Source organism: Jaculus jaculus, chromosome 19, assembly GCF_020740685.1.
Source record: "Jaculus jaculus isolate mJacJac1 chromosome 19, mJacJac1.mat.Y.cur, whole genome shotgun sequence".
In the NCBI taxonomy this organism is placed as follows: domain Eukaryota; kingdom Metazoa; phylum Chordata; class Mammalia; order Rodentia; family Dipodidae; genus Jaculus; species Jaculus jaculus.
In genome coordinates this window covers 38628985-38650469 of record NC_059120.1, presented here as the reverse complement: position 1 = coordinate 38650469, position 21485 = coordinate 38628985, and the positions used below count along the sequence as shown (strand labels likewise).

Here is a 21485-nt window from a genome sequence, read left to right as displayed (position 1 = left end):
TGGCTGCTTAGGCTCCTCTAAGGTGTAATCTATCTGAATGATTCCTTGTGTTAGGTTGTTAATCTTTGTATCTTTCTCCTTTCAATTTGTCAATAGGGTAATTATGTTTCATTATTGTTGTTATTTTGAGGTAGGGTCTCTTCTGTAGCCCAGGTTGACCTGGAATTTACTGTGTAGTTTCAGGCTGGCCTCAAACTCACAGCGATACCCCTACCTCTGCCTCCTGAATGCTGGGCATAAAGGCGTGCCATGTTAAAAATGTATTCTTTGGGCTGGAGAGATGGCTCAGTGGTTCAGACCTTGCATGTAAAGCCTGAAGACCCAGGTTCAATTCCCCAGTACCCACGTAAAGCCAGATACACAAGGTGGTCCATGTGTCTGGAGTTTGTTTGCAGTGCCTAGAGGCCCTAAAACATCCATTCTCTCTCTTGTATCCACGTCTTTCTATCTCTCAGTCTCGGAAATAAATTTAAAAAAATTTAAATTCTTGGGCTAGAGAGATGGCTTAGTGGTTAAGGTACTTGCCTGTGAAGCCTCAGAACTCCTGTTCTAATCCTCCAGGTTGCACGTATAGCCAGACAAAACAGTGACACAAGCATGCAATGCCATGCATGCCCACAGGGCACACACATCTGGAGTTCGTTCACAGCAGCTGAAAGACCCTGGCACATCCATTCTCTCTCTTTTCTTTCTCTTTTTCTCTCTCAAAACAAAGTATCCTTCATTAAAGCTTCTTATAAATTTAGTTGCTCACCTTAAGAATAATTTCAGGGGCCTCGCCGATGGTTCAGTGAGTTTGCTGTGCAAACATTAGGTCCTAAATTTGATTTCCCAACACCCCTAAAAACAGCTAGACATGGCCATGTATCCTACAACACCAATGTTGTGGGGACTAGAGATAGGAGGTTTACTGAGGCTCACTGGGCAGCTAGTCTGTCTGAAAAGAAATGACTGCTCTGGGTTCAGTGAGAGACTCCATCTCAAGGAAACATGTGGATGAGGAAAAAAGGACACCCAGTGTTCTCTGGCCTCTGCATGTGCATACGTGGGATGTGTGTGCATCTGTACAAATACACATGCATACACCTCCCCACACACATGCACACATTAAAAAAGAATAGTTTCAAGTGGAATTTGTTTTGCTTCTTAAAAGTATTTCTGGGCTGGAGAGGTGGTTCAATGGTTAAGGAACTTGCCTGTAGGGCCGAATGACCCAGGTTTGAGTCCCCAGCACCCACAGAAAGCCAGATGCATAAGGTGGCACACATATCTGGAGTTCATTTACAGTGGCTGGAGGTCCTGGGGTACCAGTTTCTTCTGTCTGTTTCTCCTTTACTTCTCTATCTGCTTGCAAATAAATAAATATTTTTAAAAAGTAATTGTGTGTATTACTGAATAATTACTGTGTATTCCAAAGTTCAGCATCCAGGCTTAACTGTATTTAGGATTTTGCTGGAATGTTCTGTTGTTTCACAGTAATGCTTGATAATGAGCCTCAGGCAGACAGACTGTCCACTCAGGCATTCCTTCTGTATCAGTACTTATGTCCTCAGTGGTCCTTTTTAGCTTCTTTCTTGTGGCTTTGTTTCCTTATTAGAGTCCACCCAGTCCTCACATTCTTGTCTTTCAGAAATGTAGGCTGGTGAAGCATTCTGGCTCCAAGTCTACCCTTCTTTCCTTCTCTTAAGTTTACATTGCTTTGTCTTGCTGATGACATGCCAAAATATTCCACTTGGCAGAAATTTGCTGTCTCCATTGGCCATAGTGGCTGTGGCTAAATGAATAAGACAGTAGAAGTGAGATGCTTGATTCTCTAGCCCACTGCAAATGTACACCGACTCTAGGAACAGTTGCTATCATTGAGGCTTGAGTTTTAGGGACTGAACTTTTCCATACTTACAAGCTCAAAGTTTTACCTTTCTGAACATACTAGCCAGCATTTATTTCAAGCTCAGATCACTTTGCCATTTATGGAAGGACATGTTCTAGAGAAGAAAAGCATAGCTTTATTTATCCTACACAAACCATCAAATTCCTCTCACTGTGAAACAGCATCTTCATCTAAGCCACAGTTGCAGGAAGTTGGACTTTATATAACAGCTCTAATATGGTTGGTTTGCTGCCCTAGAAATTAGAAAAAAATACACCCCATGTTCATGAAAGTGACCAGAAAGTAATTTGTGCTCCGCTTGCTCTGGGTGTTCAGTGAAGTAAAGGAATTTTTTGATCTTGGCGGACCTTTTCAGTATAACAAAGTTTAAAGTTTAAAGTTGGGGAATCAAATTGCTGTTTTTACATATGGCTACAGTAATTAGAGCATTTTTAAGGATGGGATGTTTCTTCCAAGGGGCAACCCATGATGTCTAGAGCAGTTAGTACCGCTTTCCTACAGAAGTGAATGCTCCTGGTGTGTGTGTTTCTAGCTTTCTCTTTCCCATGCTTGAGTAGACACTCTTCTATTGTTGTGGATTTGTCAGACTATTAGAGCTGAAAACCTGGAAAGGGGTCAGATGAGTAATTGTTTAACTCATTCTTGAGTCAAGGTCTCACATATTCAAGGCTGGCCTCAAACTCACTATGGTGATTGGGGATGACCTTCAACTTCTGATCCTCCTGCTACCACCTCCTAAGTGCTGGGGTCACAGACATGCACCATCTGGTTTATGGAGTCTTGGGGATCAAACCCAGGGCTTCATGCATGCTAGGCAAGCACTGTACCAACTGAGCTACATTCCCAGTCTCCTGTACTTATCTTAAGGCCTCACTATGTAGCCCAGACTGGCCTTGAACTCTAAATCTTACTGCTTTTGCTTCCCAAGATCTGTTGTTCACCACAATGCCTGGCTCAGCTTTCTTATTGTACATATAAGTAGAACATGGGTTCCATAGACTTTCTTTCTTTCTTTTTTCCTTATACATCTTGCTGTTCATTTTATTAAATATATGTGATCCAGAGTCTGAAGTGGCCCCCAATTTTTTTAAACTATCTAAAAGGCTTAAACTTTCAATGGTAGATAATAGATGACCTAAGCTATAATCTAAAACCAAAGCGGCATATTCATTTAGATTCTCAGGATTTGCATAAAACGAGAGCTGCATTGTAGTCTTTGGTAAAATGATAAATTATAACCTTCAAGCTATGATGATTTATCATTTCACCAAAGACTACAAATTAATATTCTAAGACCAAATTAGATCTTCTCACCAACAATGGAATACAAATCCTTGAAGAAAGCATTGTCGGGATGGGTGTATAAGTCAAGATGCTGTCTGCACATGGACATTTAGATGAAACAGAATGGTTCATCTAGAAATGAAGATGCAGGTTACTGTTCTGTGGGATAATGTAATAGAAATTCCTTAAAAATTCCTTCTACCTGTGTGAATGTTTACAATCTAGATACAGTATATTTTCTTTCAGACAAGAACAGTTAAACTATCTGAAAGACTTTTGAGATCAAATGCAGAATCATGAATACAAAGGGCCAAGTAAGTTAGACTCCTCTTTTGTTACCCATTGTCCTTTTTTTTTTTTATCTCCAATTGAGCCTAACCTCAAGTCCACAAAAAAACCCAACCATTTGCAGAATAGAAAACTAATTAAAAAAAAGATAAAAAAGAAATATAAAACAACCAATCAGATACCTAATTTTTTAAAACATTTTATTTATTTATTTGAGACAGAGAGAGGGAAAGAGAGAAACAGTGAGAATCGGCACGCCAGGGCCTCCAGCCACTGCAAATGAACTCCAGATGCGTGTGTCACCATGTGCATCTGCCATATGTGGGACCTGGAACCTTGAACCTGAGTCCTTAGGCTTCGCAGGCATTGCCTTAACCACTAAGCCATCTCTCCATCCCCACATATCTAAATATTGATTGACAAGGAGAAAATCAAATTCCCTCTGCTGTACCCTATAAATAGCAGATTCCTGAACAGAATTTGTACATTTAAGAATAATTTCAGAAACCCTGGCACCTAGGGATGTTTTGACAATTAGGACTTAGTTATTGAACAGAGCCCCTCATGTGCCCAGTGCAGCAGCCTGCCACCATGCCAGCTCCCTGCCCAGTTCCCTAATGTTACCTTCATTGTAGCCATTTTTCCAGTGGCATCAGTGTATTTAGTCATCTAGCCTTGTGATATATCAACAACTGTTATTTGCTACCTGTTAGTCTTTTATATGTTCTAAAAGATGACAATGACCTTTACATTTTTAAATAGTTAAAACTTTTCAAAATATGTTTCACATGGAAAAATATGTGCAATTTAAATTTTACTGTATCCAAAGAAAATTCTGTTAGAATGTAGCCTATGGCTTTTTTACATTATAATATCCAGGCTAACTTCTTATGACAGTGTGTGGTCTTTTTAAAATAAATTAATTTATTTTTTTATTAACAACTTCCATGATTGTAAACAATATCCCATGGTAATGCCCTCCCTTTCCTTGTCTTTTGAGGTAGGGTTTTGCTGTAGGCCAAGCTGACCTGGAATTCTCTAAACAGTCTCAAGGTAGCCTCAAACTCAGGGGATCCTCCTACTTCTGCCTCCCAAGTGCTGGGATTACAGGCATGCACTACCATGCCAGGCATCCATAGATTTTTTTTTTTTTTTGTAGAGTACTAGGGACCAAACCCAGGGCCTAGAGTATTCTATCACTGACTACACTCTCAGCGCTATCATTGACTTTATATTGAGGGATTGAGAAACTATATAGGCCAAAGGAAAAAGATGTAATGAAAATAATTCCAACAGTTGTAATGTCAGATCAGAGTTTAAAACATTCATTCAGTCCTTAGAGATAAACCTGCTATAATGATGCCTTAGTTGCTCAGTAATGAAGAAAAAAGTTCTGTTTTCTTACTTAGTTAATCCTAACATTTCTGGACACTAATAAAAAGTTCTCAGTGACTTGAGGAGCCTTATTATGTGTCCTATTTATTTTTCTTTCAATATTTGCCTTTCTGTCTAGGAAGAATTGCTGTTTTGAGTGAGTTGTTGCTGGAAATCCTTAGCTACTTTGTCATTATAGAAACAGGATGAGACTAAATTTGGGGGGGAGGATTCCAGCCAATCTTTGGTTGGTTCTGTTTTCTTCTTCTTCTTCTTCTTCTTTTTTTTTTTTTTAAAGGGATGGAATTAGTGTTTCCCTTAATTTCTTTGAAATTTTGGGCCTTAAAAGATAATAGCTGTCATATACTATTACTGTCTTTTTAAAGGAGTAAGTTATCAAGTACCCTAGCTATTCCTTTGTGATCAGGATTTTAAAATGTCTTCCTGGTATAGTGGGGATGGTAAAGTCTGCTGCTCTCCAATTGATGCTTTGGAATGTTCTGAGCCCAGTTCTTATTTTGGCACAAAGCCACATGCACTTTCCCTGCCAGCTATTTCTGGCACTGTCATGAAGTTGAAAATTAATGTTATGTTCATTGAGAGTAGGAAATTTTTTTTCTTTTCAATTTTAGAATAGCTTTTATATTGTTTCTGGGTACTCTTACTGTTTGCTTTATTAATGTTCCTATTAGACTTGTGAGGACTTAAAAACATACTAGAATGGTTGGAATTTAGTTGAACTTTGAAATTCCATCCACCAACTGCAACAGGAATATTATTCCCCCCACACCCTTTGATTTCTTCTGAGCTAGGGTCTCACTCTGCAGTCCTGGCCATCCTGGAACTCACTAGATAGAGAGGTTTGCCTTGAACTTGTGGCAACCTGCCTGTCTCTGTTTTCCTAGTGCCAGTGCTGGGATTATAGGAGTGGACCCACACGCCTCTGTGACTGTCACTTTTAATGTTTTTTTTCCTCCCCTTTTTTGTTTTATTGAGGTAGGGACTTGCTGTAGCCCAGGATGACCTAGAATTCACTATGTAGTCCCAGGGTAGCCTTGAGGTCCTAGTGATCCTCCTATATCTGCCTCCCAAGTGCTAGGATTAAAGACATGTGCCATCATTCCCAGTGAGGTTTTTGTTGTTGTTGTTTAGTGACAAGAACTGAAGCTCATATCAAATACTGTTGATACTGACAAAAATGGGTGATATTAATCATTTCACCTTTGGCTGTCAAGTCTGAACAGGCCTAGGACTTCTGCTATTTCTGTGTAAGGATCAGTAAAGCTATGGAGTCTCCCAGTCTAAGTTGTTTTCTAAAGGTTATTATATAATCACTTGTAGAGAGTATCCTTTGGGAAAATATCCTAGGGCCAGGCATAGTGGCCTATAGTCCCAACACTTGGGAGAATGAGGCAAGAAGATCACAAATTCAAGGCCAGTTTGGGCTGTATATTGAGACCCTCTCTCAAAATAGCAGAACAAAAGACAAACCCAAAAATAAAAACAACAAAAAAGCAGTATCTTTATTTTCCCTCTGCTCAGACAACCCCAACACACATACACACAACATAAATAATTATTTATGAACTGAATTTGGAAAGCCTAGGCACTTGTGGTTCTGCATAGATACTTGTTCATTTTTCTTTCTTTCTTTTTTTTTTTTTGAGGTTGGGTTTCACTATAGCCCAGACTGACCTGGAATTCACTATGGAGTCTCAGGGTGGCCTCGAACTCACAGCAATCCTCCTACCTCTGCCTCCCGAGTGGTGGGATTAAAGGTGTGTGCCACCATGCCCGGCTACTTGTTCATTTTTCTGTTGTCCAATTTCTCTGACTTTAAGAAAGAAAGGAACTGGGTGTGGTGGCACACATCTTTAATCTCAGCACTTGGGAGTCAGAGGTAGGAGGATTGTCGTGAGTTCGAGGCCACCCTGAGACTCCATAGTGAATTCTAGGTTAGCTTGGGCTAGAATAAGACCCTGTCTTGAGAGAGAGAGAGAGAGAGAGAGAGAGAGAGAGAGAAAGGAAACTTCTTTTAGAGAACATGATGAAGTGCTTAAGAGTCCAGACTTCAGGGGTTGGAGGGATGGCTTAGTGGTTGAGATGCTTGCCTGCAAAGCCAAAGGATCCAACTTTGATTCCCCAGGACCCACATAAACCAGATGCACAAGGTAGCGCATGTGTCTGGAGTTTATTTGCAGTGGCTGAAGGCTCTGGCATGCCCACTCCCTTTCTTTCTCACACACACACACACTCACTCTCTGCCTCCTTCCATCAAATAAAATAAATAAAAATAAAATATTAAAAAAAAAAAAAAGAGTTCAGACTTAGGTCCGGACTGCTGGGTGCCATTATTTAGTAGTTGTGTGGACTCAGGTGAGCTATTTAGCCTGCTTCTCCATCTGTCCAATGGAGAAATGGAGGTCATATTTTATCTCATATAATCTAAAATGTCATTAATAAAACACCATTGTATGTCATGTGAAAAACTACAAGCATTGCCATTAAAAATGCTATCATTTGTAAGAACCTTTCAGAGATGTTAAAATGTGAAAAATGTGCAACTTTGTTTTGGTAACATAAAACAATACTTTAAAGGAATATTATAAGGATTAAGTGACTCAATATGTATAAAGAACATAGAGGGGGCTGGAGAGATGGCTTAGTGCTTAAAGCCCCTGCCTGTGAAGCCTAAGGACCCAGGTTCAGTTCCCCAGGGCCCATGTCAGCCAGATGCACAAGGTGTCACAGGTGTCTGGAGTTCGTTGGCAGCAGCTGGAAGCCCTGGTGTGCCTATATTCATTCTCTCTCTCCTCTGTCTGCTTCTTTCTTGCTCTCAAATAAAAATTAAAAAAAAAAGTAAAATAATCTATGGTTCTTTATCTGTGATTTTAGTATTTAGAAATCTCCCCAAACTGAAAAATTTCCTGTGAGTTTAAAGTAACCCATTTATTAGCAGGACTTGATTTGAACCATTATGAGGCTATTTAAAGTCTTCATTTAGATAACTTAGTCTGTCTACTCAGTGTTTTATTGTAGAAATATTAATATGCTGAATTATGGGATAATGCCATGAGCTCCATTGGGATTGTGTAACATGTAGCTTATGTTTCATGTTATCTTTCTGGGATTAAAAAAATTCTGTATTTTGCCGGCATGCTGGTGTATGCCTTTAATTCCAGCACTTGGAAGGCAGAGGTAGGGCAATCACTTTGAGTTTGAGGCCTGCCTGCATAGTGAATTCCAGGTCAGCCTGGGCTGGTATGCGACTCTACCCAAAACAACAACAACAGATTCTGAATTCTAAATTACTTCTGGCCCTGAGAGTTTTGGATGACTATTCAGTTTCATTACATAAATGTACATTTAGTTGATACACAACAAGACTTAATCAGTGTATGTAATTTCCTCAAATAATGTTTATTTATTATTTTATCTGTATGGTTTTGTTTTTGACAGAGCCCCGGAGATTATCCTTGGCTTACCATTTTGTGAAGCTATTGATATGTGGTCATTGGGCTGTGTAATAGCTGAGCTGTTCCTGGGATGGCCTCTTTATCCTGGTGCTTCAGAATATGACCAGGTAAGTTTTTATTTGCATGGAAATGGAAAGAAAGAGTGGTAGCCCTTTGAGCAACACAGGTTTGAGCTGCACAGACCTATACATATGCAGGATTCTTTTCGATGACAGTTTGAACAAACAGATAAACCACATAGCGCAGGAATATTGAAAGAAAAAGCATGCCAGGAATACATAAAATATACATTGATCATTACCTACCATAAATATATGTAAATGCATTATAAAAATTAAAATTGATCAAATCTTAAACATAGAGCAAACATGGCATTCCTCGTTGAGAGAAGCGCAAGCAGGCATAGTGGTGTAGCATTACGTCATCCCTGCGCACCCCTCGCTGCCTGTGTGCAGTGCTGACAATTGTAGCACTTTTGCCTCCCTATGCTGTTGTGATGAGCTCGAGAGCAAGGAATTATTTGCTTTAAATGCCATGTGCCACTGATCATTTCTGCTTAGGTGCTTTGTGTCTTCAAAAAAATTAATCTTTTCTGGTTTCTGTTAGTAGTTTTTACTAAATAACATATATAACCTATAAAATATATGTTAATCACCTGTTTATGGTATTGGTAAGGCTTCTGATTCACACCAGGCTTCTAGTAATGGAGTTTCTAGGGAGTCAAAAGTTATATGTAGGATGGCGCTATAGCTCAGTGGTAGGATACTTGTTCAGCATGCAATAGGTCTGGGTTTGATGAATACAAATTTTTTAGTATGAATGGGTAGAGAGTTGGTGTCTTAACCCTTCTGTTCCAGTGCTGGTCAACTGTAGTTACTAATGAGGTAGATTCTACAGAGAAAAAAAGTGTTAGTGAAATTTTAATATGGAAATGGGAGTCTTATTATTGGTCTTATTATTTTGAAAAAATAGAATTTACTTTCTGTTTGATTTAAAGTTATGTTTGTAATTCTGCAATAAACAAAAAAATTGTAGTATGTAAGATTGGTGGTTTTATTTGCTTATTTTCTGGGGGGGGGGTTCTAAGGTAGGGTCTCACTCTAGCTCAGGCTGACCTGGAATTCACTATGTAATCTCAGGGTGGCCTCGAACTCTCGGCGGTCCTCCTACCTTTGCCTCCTGAGTGCTGGGATTAAAGGTGTGCGCCACCACACCTGGCTGGTGGTTTTATTTTAAAAAATATTTTATTTATTTATTTGAGAGAGAGAGAGAAAGAAGCATAGAGGTAGCGTGTGAGTGCACCCCAGGGTCTCTAGCCATTGCAAATGAACTCCAGATGCATGCACCATCTTGTGCTTCTGGCTTTACATGTGTCCTGGTGAATTGAACCTGGGTCTTTAGGCTTTGCGGCATGTGCCTTAACTGCTAAGCCATCTCTAGCCCCTGGTACTTTTATTTTGTTGTTGTTGTTTTGTTTTGTTTTTTTGAGGTAGGGTCTCACTCTGGTCCAGGCTGACCTGGAATTCACTATGTAGTCTCAGGATGGCCTTGAACTCATGGCGATCCTCCTAACTCTGCCTCCTGAGTGCTGGAGATGCGTGCCACTATGCCCGGCCTCTGATACTTTTATTTTATTTTATTTATTTGAGAGATAAAATGGCAGATAGAGAGAATGAGCATGACAGGGCATCTAGCCATTGCAAAGTAACTCCAGATAACATGTGCCACCTTGTGCATCTGGTTTATGTGTGTCCTGGTGAATCAAACCTGGGTCCTTAGTCTTTGTAGGCAAGTGCCTTAACCACTAAGCCATCTCTCCAACTCCCAGTACTTTTATGTTTTAAAAATTTGCCTGCAAAGCCAAAGCCTCCTGATTCAGTTCCTCAGGACTCATGTAAGCCAGATGCATAAGATGGTGTATGTATCTGGAATTTGTTTGTAGCCTCTGGAGGCCATGGCACTCTCAATCTCTCTCTATATCTTCGTCTATCAAATAAATAAAGAAAAATAAAAAGATGTAATACAAAAATGTTTATGAGAAAGAGGGAGAGAGAACAGAAGGAAAGAGGGTGGGAAAGGGAAATGAGATGTGTACCAAGGCTGCCAAGGAACTTCTAGATTGATACTTTTCTAATAATGATTCATTCCATTTAACTTCAGTTATAACTGGGTGGTTTGAGTTAAAATGTGAAAATGAAGTAAGGGTGAGTTGGAGTTTTAAAAGTGAACCTAGGCTTATTTAAAGTAACTGAAACACATTAGATCCCCAAAGCTACGGTAGTGATTAGGTCTCTATATTTATGAGAGGAACCATCTGAATTGTAATTTTTTCGGGGGGTTTGGGCGGAGGGTAGAACTCATGGAGCCTGTGCTGACCTTGTACTTACTATATAGCTGAAGCTAGCCTAGAACTGCTGTTCCTTCTGTTTCCAGCGCCCAGGTGTTGGGATTATAGGCATGTTGGTTACCTCTTTTATTTTTATTTATTTATTTACTTATTTATTTGAGAGAAAGAAACACCAAGGCCTCTTGCCATTGAAAACAATTCCAGACCCATGTGCCACTTTCTGCATCTGGCTTTATCCGGGTCCTGGGGAATTGAATCTAGGCCAGCAGGCTTTGCATCCAGGTGCTTTTCACTTCTGACCCATATCCTCAGCCCTTGGCTGACTCATGAATTGTAAAAGTTTGTAATAAATCATGACTGAGTTAAAATAGACATGCTTTAAAAGATGGGCTTCTGTGGAACTGGTGCATGAAGGAAAAATTTTGCCATGGGAATAAACTGACTTCTCACTTCTTGAAAGAGTCCATGCTATGCTGACAGTGTCTTCAGTTCTCAGCATATCCTAAACTAATACTCTGTCCAGCTCACTGTAGACACACACAGTTTTTGTCTTTTTTTTTTTTTTTTGAGGCAAGCATAATAGACTGACTTTTTTTTTTTTTTTAAAATATGAGAGAAGGACAGCAAGAGGGAGGGAGGGAGGAAGGGGGCGAGAGAGAGAGAGAGAGAGAGAGAGAGAGAGAAAATGGGCACGCCAGGGCTTCTAGCCACTGCAGTCGAACTCCAGACCCATGTACCCCCTTGTGCACATGTGCAACCTTGTGCTCCTGCGTGACTGTGCATCTGGCTTATGTGGGACCTGGAGATTTAAACATGAGTCCATAGGCTTCACAGGCAATTGCCTTAACTGCTAAGCAGTTTCTCTATCCCCCCCCCCTTTTTTGAGAGATAAATGGTTATTTTGAATGATGGAAGAAAAAAAAAAGCAAGAGAGTGCTTTCTCTAAGTTTAGAACTTTGTATTTTTTTTTTTTTTTGAGGCAAGCCCAACAAACTGTCCTTTTTTTAAATGTGTGTGTGAGAGACAGAGAGAGATGGGGGGAGGAGAGAATTGGCATGCCAGAGCTTCCAGCCACTGTAATTGAACTCAAGACACAAGTGCCACCTGGTGTATATATGTGGCCTTGCACATGTATCACCTGGTACTTCTGGCTTATGTGGGACCTGGGGAGTCAAACATGGGTCCTTGGGCTTTGTAGGCACTAAGCCATTTCTCCATTCCTTGTCTTTTTGACATCAGTTTGAATGAGCTATAAAATGGCTTGTCTATGTTATAAGTAACCAGCTATGTTGTGCTTTGTCAATTTTCAATCCGACTTGTAAGAAACAGACTGGCTTTTTAATTTAAAAGAAAAACCATGGTCTTTTAAAAAATATATATTTATTTATTTATTTTTGAGAGAGAGTGGGATAAAGAGGCAGATAGAGAATGGGCACACCAGGGCATCTAGCCACTGCCAATGAACACCAGATACATGACCTACCTTGTGCACCTGGCTTTCATGGGTACTGAGGAATTGAACCAGAGTCCTTAGGCTTTGTAGGCAAGTGCCTTAACTGCTAAGCCATCTCTCTCCAGCCTCCCCACAACCATGGTCTTGATTGGACCAGACCATTGAGTTTTTTTGGGGGGGATCTAAGCTCCTTTTGAGTTTATTTTAGCAAATACACACACATTGTTTTGTGTATAACTAGGTGATTCATGATCTGATTGACAGATCTTACTCTGAGCATGTGCAGCTTCCAGAAGTGCCTTTTCTAGTCTAGCTGTTTTGTGACATTAGTGTTGTAAATTTCCTAGGAAATGGAAGCAAATACAGTTAGATTTAGATTCTGAGAGAACAATCATAGTGTTTCTTGTAAGGGAACAACATGATACTTGTGAAAATTTCTGTGCAATATGTTGATGTGAAAACTCTGGGTGGTGTAGGAAGTAGTTTTCTCCACATTGAGTAAGCAGGATGCTGCTGTTGGGAACAAGATTGGGGATGGTTGATCTTGGTGCATCATTGGTAATACAGTAGGATTCCTACAGCAGGAACCAGCAGAGATGTTTTTAAATAGCTGTATAGAGCCAGGCATTTCAAGTGTACAGATGAGTGGTTTAGTATGTTCACAGGGTTGTGCGGCCACCGTCATAGTTTCAGAACATTTTAGTCACTTCATAAAGAAACTCAATACCAGAGCAGGAAAGATGGCTGAATAGGTAAGAGCACTTGCCACTCAGGTGTTAGGACCTGTGGGGGTCTACTTGTCCAGAATCCACATAAATGGCTGGTTGTGTCATGTACACTTGTAACCCCAGTCCTGTGGAAAGCAGTGATGGGAGAATGGCTAGGGCCTGCTGGTTAGCCAATCTTAGCAGAAAATAGCATCTCTGGGTTCAGTGAGAGACTGAAGGAAACACAAAGCTGAGTGATAGAGGAGGCCACCCACTGTTGTCCTCTGTTTTCACAAGGATACATACACATGCAAAAAAGAAATTTAGTGTACATTCACAGTGAATCCTTACCCTCCTCCCAAGTCTGGGTTCCTTTAAACCCAGGTAACTACTAACACTTTTTTTTCCATATAAATAGATATTCTGACATGTCATAATTATCACTTTCTATTTAAAATTTTTTTTTATTTAGGCTGGGCGTGGTGGTGCACGCCTTTAATCCCAGCATTCAGGAGGCAGAGGTAGGAGGTTCGCCATGAGTCTGAGGCAACCCTGAGACTACAGAGTGAATTCCAGGTCAGCTTGGGCTAGAGTGAGACCCTACGTTGAAAACAACAGCAATATATATGTATGTATGTATGTATGTATGTATGTATGTATGTATGTGTGTGTGTGTGTATACATATATATACACACATTGGGGGGGGAGAAAAAGTGGCAGAGAGAGAGAGAGAGAGAGAGAGTGGGCATGCCAGGGCCTTTAGCTACTGCATACAAACTCCAGACACATGCACCACCTTGTATATGTGGTTTGCATAGGTGCTGAGGAATAGAACCTGGGTCCTTTGGCTTTGCAGACAAGGCCTTAACCACTGAATAATCTCTCCAGCCATATACATTTATTTTCCTTCCTTCCTTTCTTTCTTAAAATTTATTTGCAAAAGAGAAAGAGGCAAATAGAAAGAGAGAATGAGTGCACAAGGGCCTTCAGCTGCTGCACATGAACTGCATGCACATGCTCCCCCCTTGTGCATCTGGCTTTTGTGAGTCCTGGGGAATTGAACTTGGGTCCTTTGACTTTGCAGGCAAGCACCTTAGCTGCTAAGTCATCTCTCCAGCCCTCCTTTTTTTTTTTTTTTTTTTTTTTCCCCCTCGAGGTTAGGTCTCATTTTAGCTCAGGCTAACCTGGAATTCACTCAGAGTGGCCTCGAACTCACAGTGATCCACCCCAGTGCTGGGATTAAAGGTGTGTGCTGCCACACTCAGCACTTGCTCTCTTTTCATATGTATGTGCATGCACACACACACACACGCATATTTATTTATTGACAACTTCTATACTTGCAGACAACAAACCATGGTATTTCCGTCCCCTTCCCTCCCCCACTTTCCCCTTCACACCTCTGCTGTCCATCATATCCCCTCCCTCTCTCCATTAGTCCCTCTTTTAGTTTGATGTCATCATCATTTTCTCCTATTATGAGGGTCTTGTATAGGTATTGCTAGGCACTGTGAGGTCTTGAATATCAAGGCCAATTTCTGTCCAGACCGAAATGATGTATTATATAGAATTTTGTGTTTAACTTTTAGAAGAACCTGCAAACCATTTAACACAGAGGCGGCACCATATCACTAGCAGTGTATGTGGGTTCTAATTTCTTTACATCCTAGACAACAACATTTACTTTTATACTTTCTAAAAGAAAGTAGTCATCCTTGTGGGTGTAAAATGTTATTTCAGTGTGATTTGCATATCCATAATTATTAATGATATTGAATGTTCTTTTAAAACTTTATTTTTATTTATTTATTAGAGACAGAGAGAAAGAGTGAGAATGGACATGCTAGGGCCTCTAGCCACTGCAAACAAACTCCAGACGCATGCACCACCATGTGCATCTGGCTTATGTGGGACATGAAGAACCGAACCTGGGTCCTTAGGCTACGCAGGCAAGCACCTTAACTGCTAAGCAATCTATCCAGCCCTTGAACTTCTTTTTTTTTTTTTTTTGTGGTTTTTGATTTTTTGAGGTAGGGTTTCACTTTAGCCCAGGACCTGGAATTCACTATGTAGTCTCAGAGTGGCCTTGAACTCATGGCCATCCTCCTACCTCTGCCTCCCTAGTGCTGGGATTAAAGGCATGCGCCACCACACCCGGACCTTGAACATTTTGTTAAGTACTTCTTAACCATTCGTGTATTTTCTTTGGCCCATTGCCAGTTTTTGAATGATGATTGATTTTTGTTGCTGAGTTGTAGTTTTTTTCAATTCTAGGAATTCATCCATTACCAAACGTAATTTTTAAATATTTTTTTTGTTCATTTTTTATTTATTTATTTGAGAGCAACAGACACAGGGAGAAAGACAGATAGAGGGAGAGAGATAGAATGGGCACGCCAGGGCTTCCAGCCTCTGCACACGAACTCCAGACGCGTGCGCCCCCTTGTGCATCTGGCTAACGTGGGACCTGGGGAACCGAGCCTCGAACCGGGGTCCTTAGGCTTCACAGGCAAGCGCTTAACTGCTAAGCCATCTCTCCAGCCCCCAAACGTAATTTTTACATGTCTTCTATTCTTTTTTTTTTTTTTTTTTGGTTTTTCGAGGTAGGGTCTCACTGTAGCCCAGGCTGACCTGGAATTCACTATGGAGTCTCAGGGTGGCCTTGAACTCATAGCAATCCTCCTACCTCTGCCTCCCGAGTGCTGGGATTAAAGGCGTGCGCCACCACCATGTCTTCTATTCTTTGGGATGGATTTTTAGCTACTGATGGTGTAGTTTGATGGACATGTTTCTACTTTGATGAGGCCCAGTTTGCCAACTTTTCCCTCTTTTGTCTATACTTTTTGGTATTATATATAAGTAATTATTGCAAATCAAATTCTGAGATTGTGTGTGTGTGTGTGTGTGTGTGTGTGTGTGTGAGAGAGAGAGAGAGAGAGAGAGAGAGAGAGAGAGAGAGAGAGAGATAGGTATTAACATGTACCCTTGTAGTACCCTGTATGCTTTCCTGGAGAGGAACAGAGGAACATTGCTGGTGGGGGCTAGAGCAGAACTTCTGGTGTCCATTGCTTTTCTACTCATTTTCATTTTGAGGCAGACTCTTACTGGCATTAGAGCTTACTATTTTAATTAGTCCTTTGTAGGACCAGGGTTACAGGTGTGTATGACCATGCCCAGCAGTTGATGTGGGATCTGGATATTCAAACTCTGGTGGTGTCAGGTTTCCTTAGACCCTCATACTTGCATAGGAAGCACACTTAACTGCTGAGCCAATTCTCCAGCCCTGAGATAATTTTTTTTACATGATGTAAACTTTGATTTTGATGTGGATATTCAGTTCTCCCAAATGCTATTTGTTCAAACGACTGTCTTTTCCATCATTAGTCTAGGCATTGCATTGTGTATCTATTCTTGTAGCATACCCATACTGTCTAGATATCCTTAGCTTTGTAGTGATTTATGCAATCAGGAAGTTGAATTCTCCAACTTATTACTGATTTTGAAAATTGTTTTGACTATTTGGGATCCTTCCATTTCTATGTGAAATTACAATTGATTTGTTAATTTCCTAACAAAAGCCAGTTAAGTTGGACTCTGCAGATCCCATGTAAGCCAGATGCACAAAAGGTGAGGCACATGCAAGGTCACACATGCCCACTAGGTGGTGCATCTGGAGTTCCATTGCAGTGTCTGAGACCCTGGCATGCCAACTTTCTCTCCCTCTCTCTTTAAAAAGAAAAGATTTTCAGATATAGGTCAGTTTGTGAAGTATTTCTATCTCAAAAGTATTATAAATCTTTGGATCCAAAATCTGAGTTGACTTTCTGTTAACTTCATTGCTCCTTAGCAGTGTTTGTCATGATACATGTTTATTTACACTTTGTTGTTTACTTTTAAACATTTGATTTTTTTCCCTATTATAATTAAAAATACATACTCATTTATTTATTTGAGAGGGAGAATGAGGAAGAAGCAGAGACAGAGGAATAGAGAGACAATGAATGAATTAATATGGGCATGCTAGGGTCTCCAGCCACTGCAAATGAACTCTAGACACATGTACCATTTTGTATATTTGACTTTACATGGGTACTGAGCAATTGAACCCAGGCTGTCAGGCTTTCCAGGCATGTGCATTTAACTGCTAAGCCATCTCTCCAGCCCCAATTCTAATAGTTTTCGAATAGAACCCTATTATGAGTTATTTGTAATTGTCTATGTACAAAATCATGTCATCTGCAAACACATTATTCTTTTCAATCTAGATGCCCTTTCCCCTGCTTAAATGCTTTGCCTTGAACTTCTAGTTCATTGTTGAATAATAACATTTAGTGTAGACATTGCTGTCTTGTTTCTGAAGTTAGGGCATCCAGTTTTTCACTGTGAAGTATGATTTTTGCTGTGAATTTTTCATAGATGTGTAGATTGAGATTTTATAGTGCATTTCTCAGTGTTGAAGTCAATTGTGTGTATCATCTCTAGACACTGGTTAATGCCTTCAAATTTGTAAAAAAATTAATTGTTGAATATAACAAATGACAGTAATTCAGTGATAGTAATATTTTTTTTATTGATAAGCTGTCTTCATTTTAAACTTTGTAGAAGTGTTGGGATGGTGTCTTCCCATTCTAATTTGACAATGGGACATATATAAGATGAAAAAGTTTAATATTTCTTTATTTCTAAGGTAGGGTCCCACTCTAGCACAGGCTGACCTAGAACTCACTATGTAGTCTAAGACTGGTCTTAAACTCACAGTGACCCTCCAACCTCTGCCTCCAGGGTGCTAGGGTTAAAGGCGTACACCACCATGCCCAGCCTAATATTCCTTTTTCATAAGTGCATTTGTATAGAAAAAAATTAGAGGTACAGAAAGCTAAGAGACAAAAACCTCAACTTCCTGTTGTTTCTACTACTCAGACGTAATCTATTTTGGGTTCATCTATTATATATTATTTGTTAACTTTTGTTAGTATTTATTGAGTACTGACTTTGGTACTAGGGATTCAGTGTTGAATAAAACATTTGCCTTTGTCTTGTGAGTTACAGATTTCAAAAAAAATTAAGAAAGATTGTGTACATGATTGAATAATATAGTTGAGACAAATTCTGTGAACAAAAGTGCAATTTGTAGCATTTGTGCAGCCTAAATGCATGGGGGCCTATTTCCGGAGTGTTGTGTCCCTAGACTTCCCAGCCATTCATTGCTGTCCATGGCCACTTGCACTGTCCAGACTGTCTTCATCACTTACCTGAGCTGGAAACTATTCTGGTCTGTCCTAGAAATCTAATTTTCTGAATTTTTAAAATTAAAAGTCTAGAAAAAAGCAGCACATATTGCATTCAAGAATTATAAAGCTGGGTTTTCTTTTTTTTTTTTTGGCTTTTCAAAGTAGGGTCTCACTCTGGTCCAGGCTGACCTGGAATTAACTCTGTCATCTCAGGGTGGCCTTGAACTCATGGCAATCCTCCTACCTCTGCCTCCCGAGTGCTGGGATTAAAGGCATGCACCACCACGTCCGGCTTGGGTTTTCTTTTAAATAGCAGATGTAGTAATATAATAGTTACTAAGTAAATATTTGGTAAAATAAAAAACCTTGTGGATGGGTTAGTGTTTTATATGTATAAATTATTTACAAATAAATTTCAGTTGTGTTAGTCAAAGTTAATTTCTTTACAATAGCTCCTTTTTTTTTTTTTTGGCTGGAGTTAATATTTTAGTGTAAACGTCTTTAGTACTTATTTTTTTCCACTTGAAGTTGATGTTGGATGGTTTGATGTTTCAGATTCGTTACATTTCACAAACACAAGGCCTGCCTGCTGAATATCTTCTCAGTGCTGGAACAAAAACAACCAGGTTTTTCAACAGAGATCCTAATTTGGGATATCCATTGTGGAGGCTTAAGGTCTGTCTTTCCTATTTTCTGCCCATTTTTGACTTCCCAGATATAAACTAATTAGTAAACTTTTGCCTTGGAGGAGGAAAAGGAGATTGTCGGGCGGGGGGTATGTTTGCAGGAGGAACCCTATGAAAAATTACTTCATTATACCCATTTGGCATTACTCATAGTTAAGAGACAAGATAATTAGTGGTAATTAAGTTGGCTGAAGTTATTTTGCATATTTAGAACTAATAGTTGAGGGGAGTGTGGGAAATAGTGCTCATCATTAAGTGATACAAAGAGCTAGAGAAATTTAGTCATGACTGTTACAGAGAACTTTCACTGACATGATCAAACACCCTACTTTTCTAACTGCCCACATTCAGGCCTTATGTATTTTCTTGAAATAGTATCTGCTTTTTATGTCTGAGCACACTGTTTCAGTTTGAGGAATCTGAATAATTTGATAAAACTTATGATACTCTGCCTCTGAGCTGTTAAACAGCTAGCAGTAAGATATCTGTTCATTTGAAAGTAGCTTTAAGAGAAGAAAGACCCTGCCTCCTTCACTGACATTCCCTGTAAATTGTGGCTTACATATCAATTTCATCACATGACCAGATATCAAGGTCACAGCTCTCTATTGGGAGACTTTCCAGTTGTAATCTGTCATTCATGATCGACAAGGAAACAACACTTACCTTTTTTTATCCTGACTTTAATATGGTATATAATGTGAAAACAATGTGCATATGGAATTTTTTTAAATCCTTGTTTTATAGACACCTGAAGAACATGAGTTGGAGACTGGAATAAAGTCAAAAGAAGCTCGGAAGTACATTTTTAACTGTTTAGATGACATGGCTCAGGTAGGTACAGCAAATTTCAAAGTCAGATATTTATGTAGTTCTGTAATTAGACATGTTTCTGTTGATTTCACTAAAGGCAAATTTATCTGTTGTGTTTTTTTAAAAATTTTTATTAGCATTTTCCATGATTATAAAAAAAAATCCCATGTTAATTCCCTCCCTCCCCCACACTTTCTCCTTTGAAATTCCATTCTCCATCATATTACCTCCCCAATGTGTTTTTGATACTTTAAACTTTTTAGATAAAACACATTAATATTCTGTCATGTATTAAAAGACAGTCTGAAGGCCAGGTGTGGTGGTGCATGCTTTTAATCCTTGCACTTGGGAGACAGGTAGGAGGATCACTGTGAGTTCAAAGCCACTTTGAGACTACATAGTGAGTTCCAGGTCATGCTGGGCGTGGTGGTGCACGCCTTTAATCCCAGCACTTGGGAGGCAGAGGTAGGAGGATTGCTGTGAGTTCAAGGCCACCCTAAGACTCTATAGTGAATTCCAGGTCAGCCTGGGCTACAGTGAGACCCTACCTTGAAAAACCAAAAAAAAAAAAAAAAAAAAAAAAAAACAAAAAAAACAAACAAAGACCATCTGAAACCCAACGATGAAAGATACTTTAAAGATTACAATTTCCTAATCCAAATATCAAAATCAAAAATGCTTTTAAATCTAAAACTCTTTGAACATAAAAATGACATGCAGCAACTGTCAGATTTTATAGCATTTTGGAGTTTGGATTTTTGTATTATGGGTACTCAAGCTGGTAAAGTGTGTGCAAAAGTTCCAAAATCCAAAAAGCTTTGGAATCTGAACTACTTCTAGCCCCAAGCATTTTGAATAAAGGACAGTCAACTTGTGTCTATCTCTCCCTTGCTTTTGTTAAGTGGTCTGGGTAGATATCAATATTTTAAAATATTATTTATAAGGACTTCTTTCTTGTCCCTTTTTTCTCTACTAAATAAATAATTGGGGCTGGAGAGATGTTCAGTGGTTAAAAGGTACTTGATTACAAAACCTGATGACCCTGGTTTGATTCTCCAGTTTCCATGTAAAGCCAGATGCGATGCACAAAGTGGCCCATGCATCTAGAGTTCATTTGCAGCAGTTAGAAGCCCTGGTCTGCCTATTCTGTTATATCTGTCCTCTGTATCTCTGCTTGCAAATAAATAAATAAAAATTGAACTCTGAAAAAAAATTGGATTCTATCATTTAATATTTTTAAAAAGTGTGTATTTATTTATTTGAGAGAGAAAGAAAGAGGCAGATAGATAAATAGATGGAAGAAGAGACTAGGTGTGCCAGGGCCTTTAGCCGCTGCAAACAAACTCCAGACACATGTGCCAGCTTGTGCATCTGGCTTACATGGGTCCTGGCGAACTGAACCTGGGTCCTTTGGCTTTGCAGCCAAGCACTTTAACCACTAAGCCATCTCTCCAGCCCTGTTCCCAATTAAAGAAATATATTTTATTTATTTGAGAGTGAGAGAAAGTAAGACAGTGGGCACTCCAGGGTCTTTAGCCATTACAAATGAATTCTTGACACATGTGCCACCTTGTGCATCTTAGTTGAGTACTGAGGAATCAAACCTGGATCCTTTGGCTTTGTAGGCAAGTGCCTTAACCGCTAAGCCATCTCTCCAGCCTCTGTTCCTAATTTATTTATTTATTTATTTATTGGTTTTTCAAGGTAGGTTCTCTAGTCCAGGCTGGCCTAAAATTCATTATGGAGTCTTAGGGTGGCCTCGAATTCATGGCAGTCCTCCTATCTCTGCCTCCCGAGTGCTGGGATTAAAGGCGTGTGCCACCACGCCCGGCCCAATTATTTTTAATTGACAACTTCTATAACTGTAAACAATATCCCATGGTAATTCCCTCCTGAACCCCACTTTACCCTTTGAAACTCTACTCTCCATGATA

General features: G+C 39.6%; 1 protein-coding gene across 1 annotated transcript in view; it reads left to right on the top strand.

Moving 5' to 3' along the window:
* Positions 1-21485, top strand: part of Hipk1 (homeodomain interacting protein kinase 1) — a 63419-nt gene that overhangs the window by 17923 nt on the left and 24011 nt on the right. The window contains exons 3-5 of the mRNA XM_045137908.1: positions 8297-8420; positions 18608-18727; positions 19486-19572. Coding sequence (XP_044993843.1) covers positions 8297-8420; positions 18608-18727; positions 19486-19572 — 331 coding nt within the window. The remainder of the gene's footprint in view (positions 1-8296; positions 8421-18607; positions 18728-19485; positions 19573-21485) is intronic.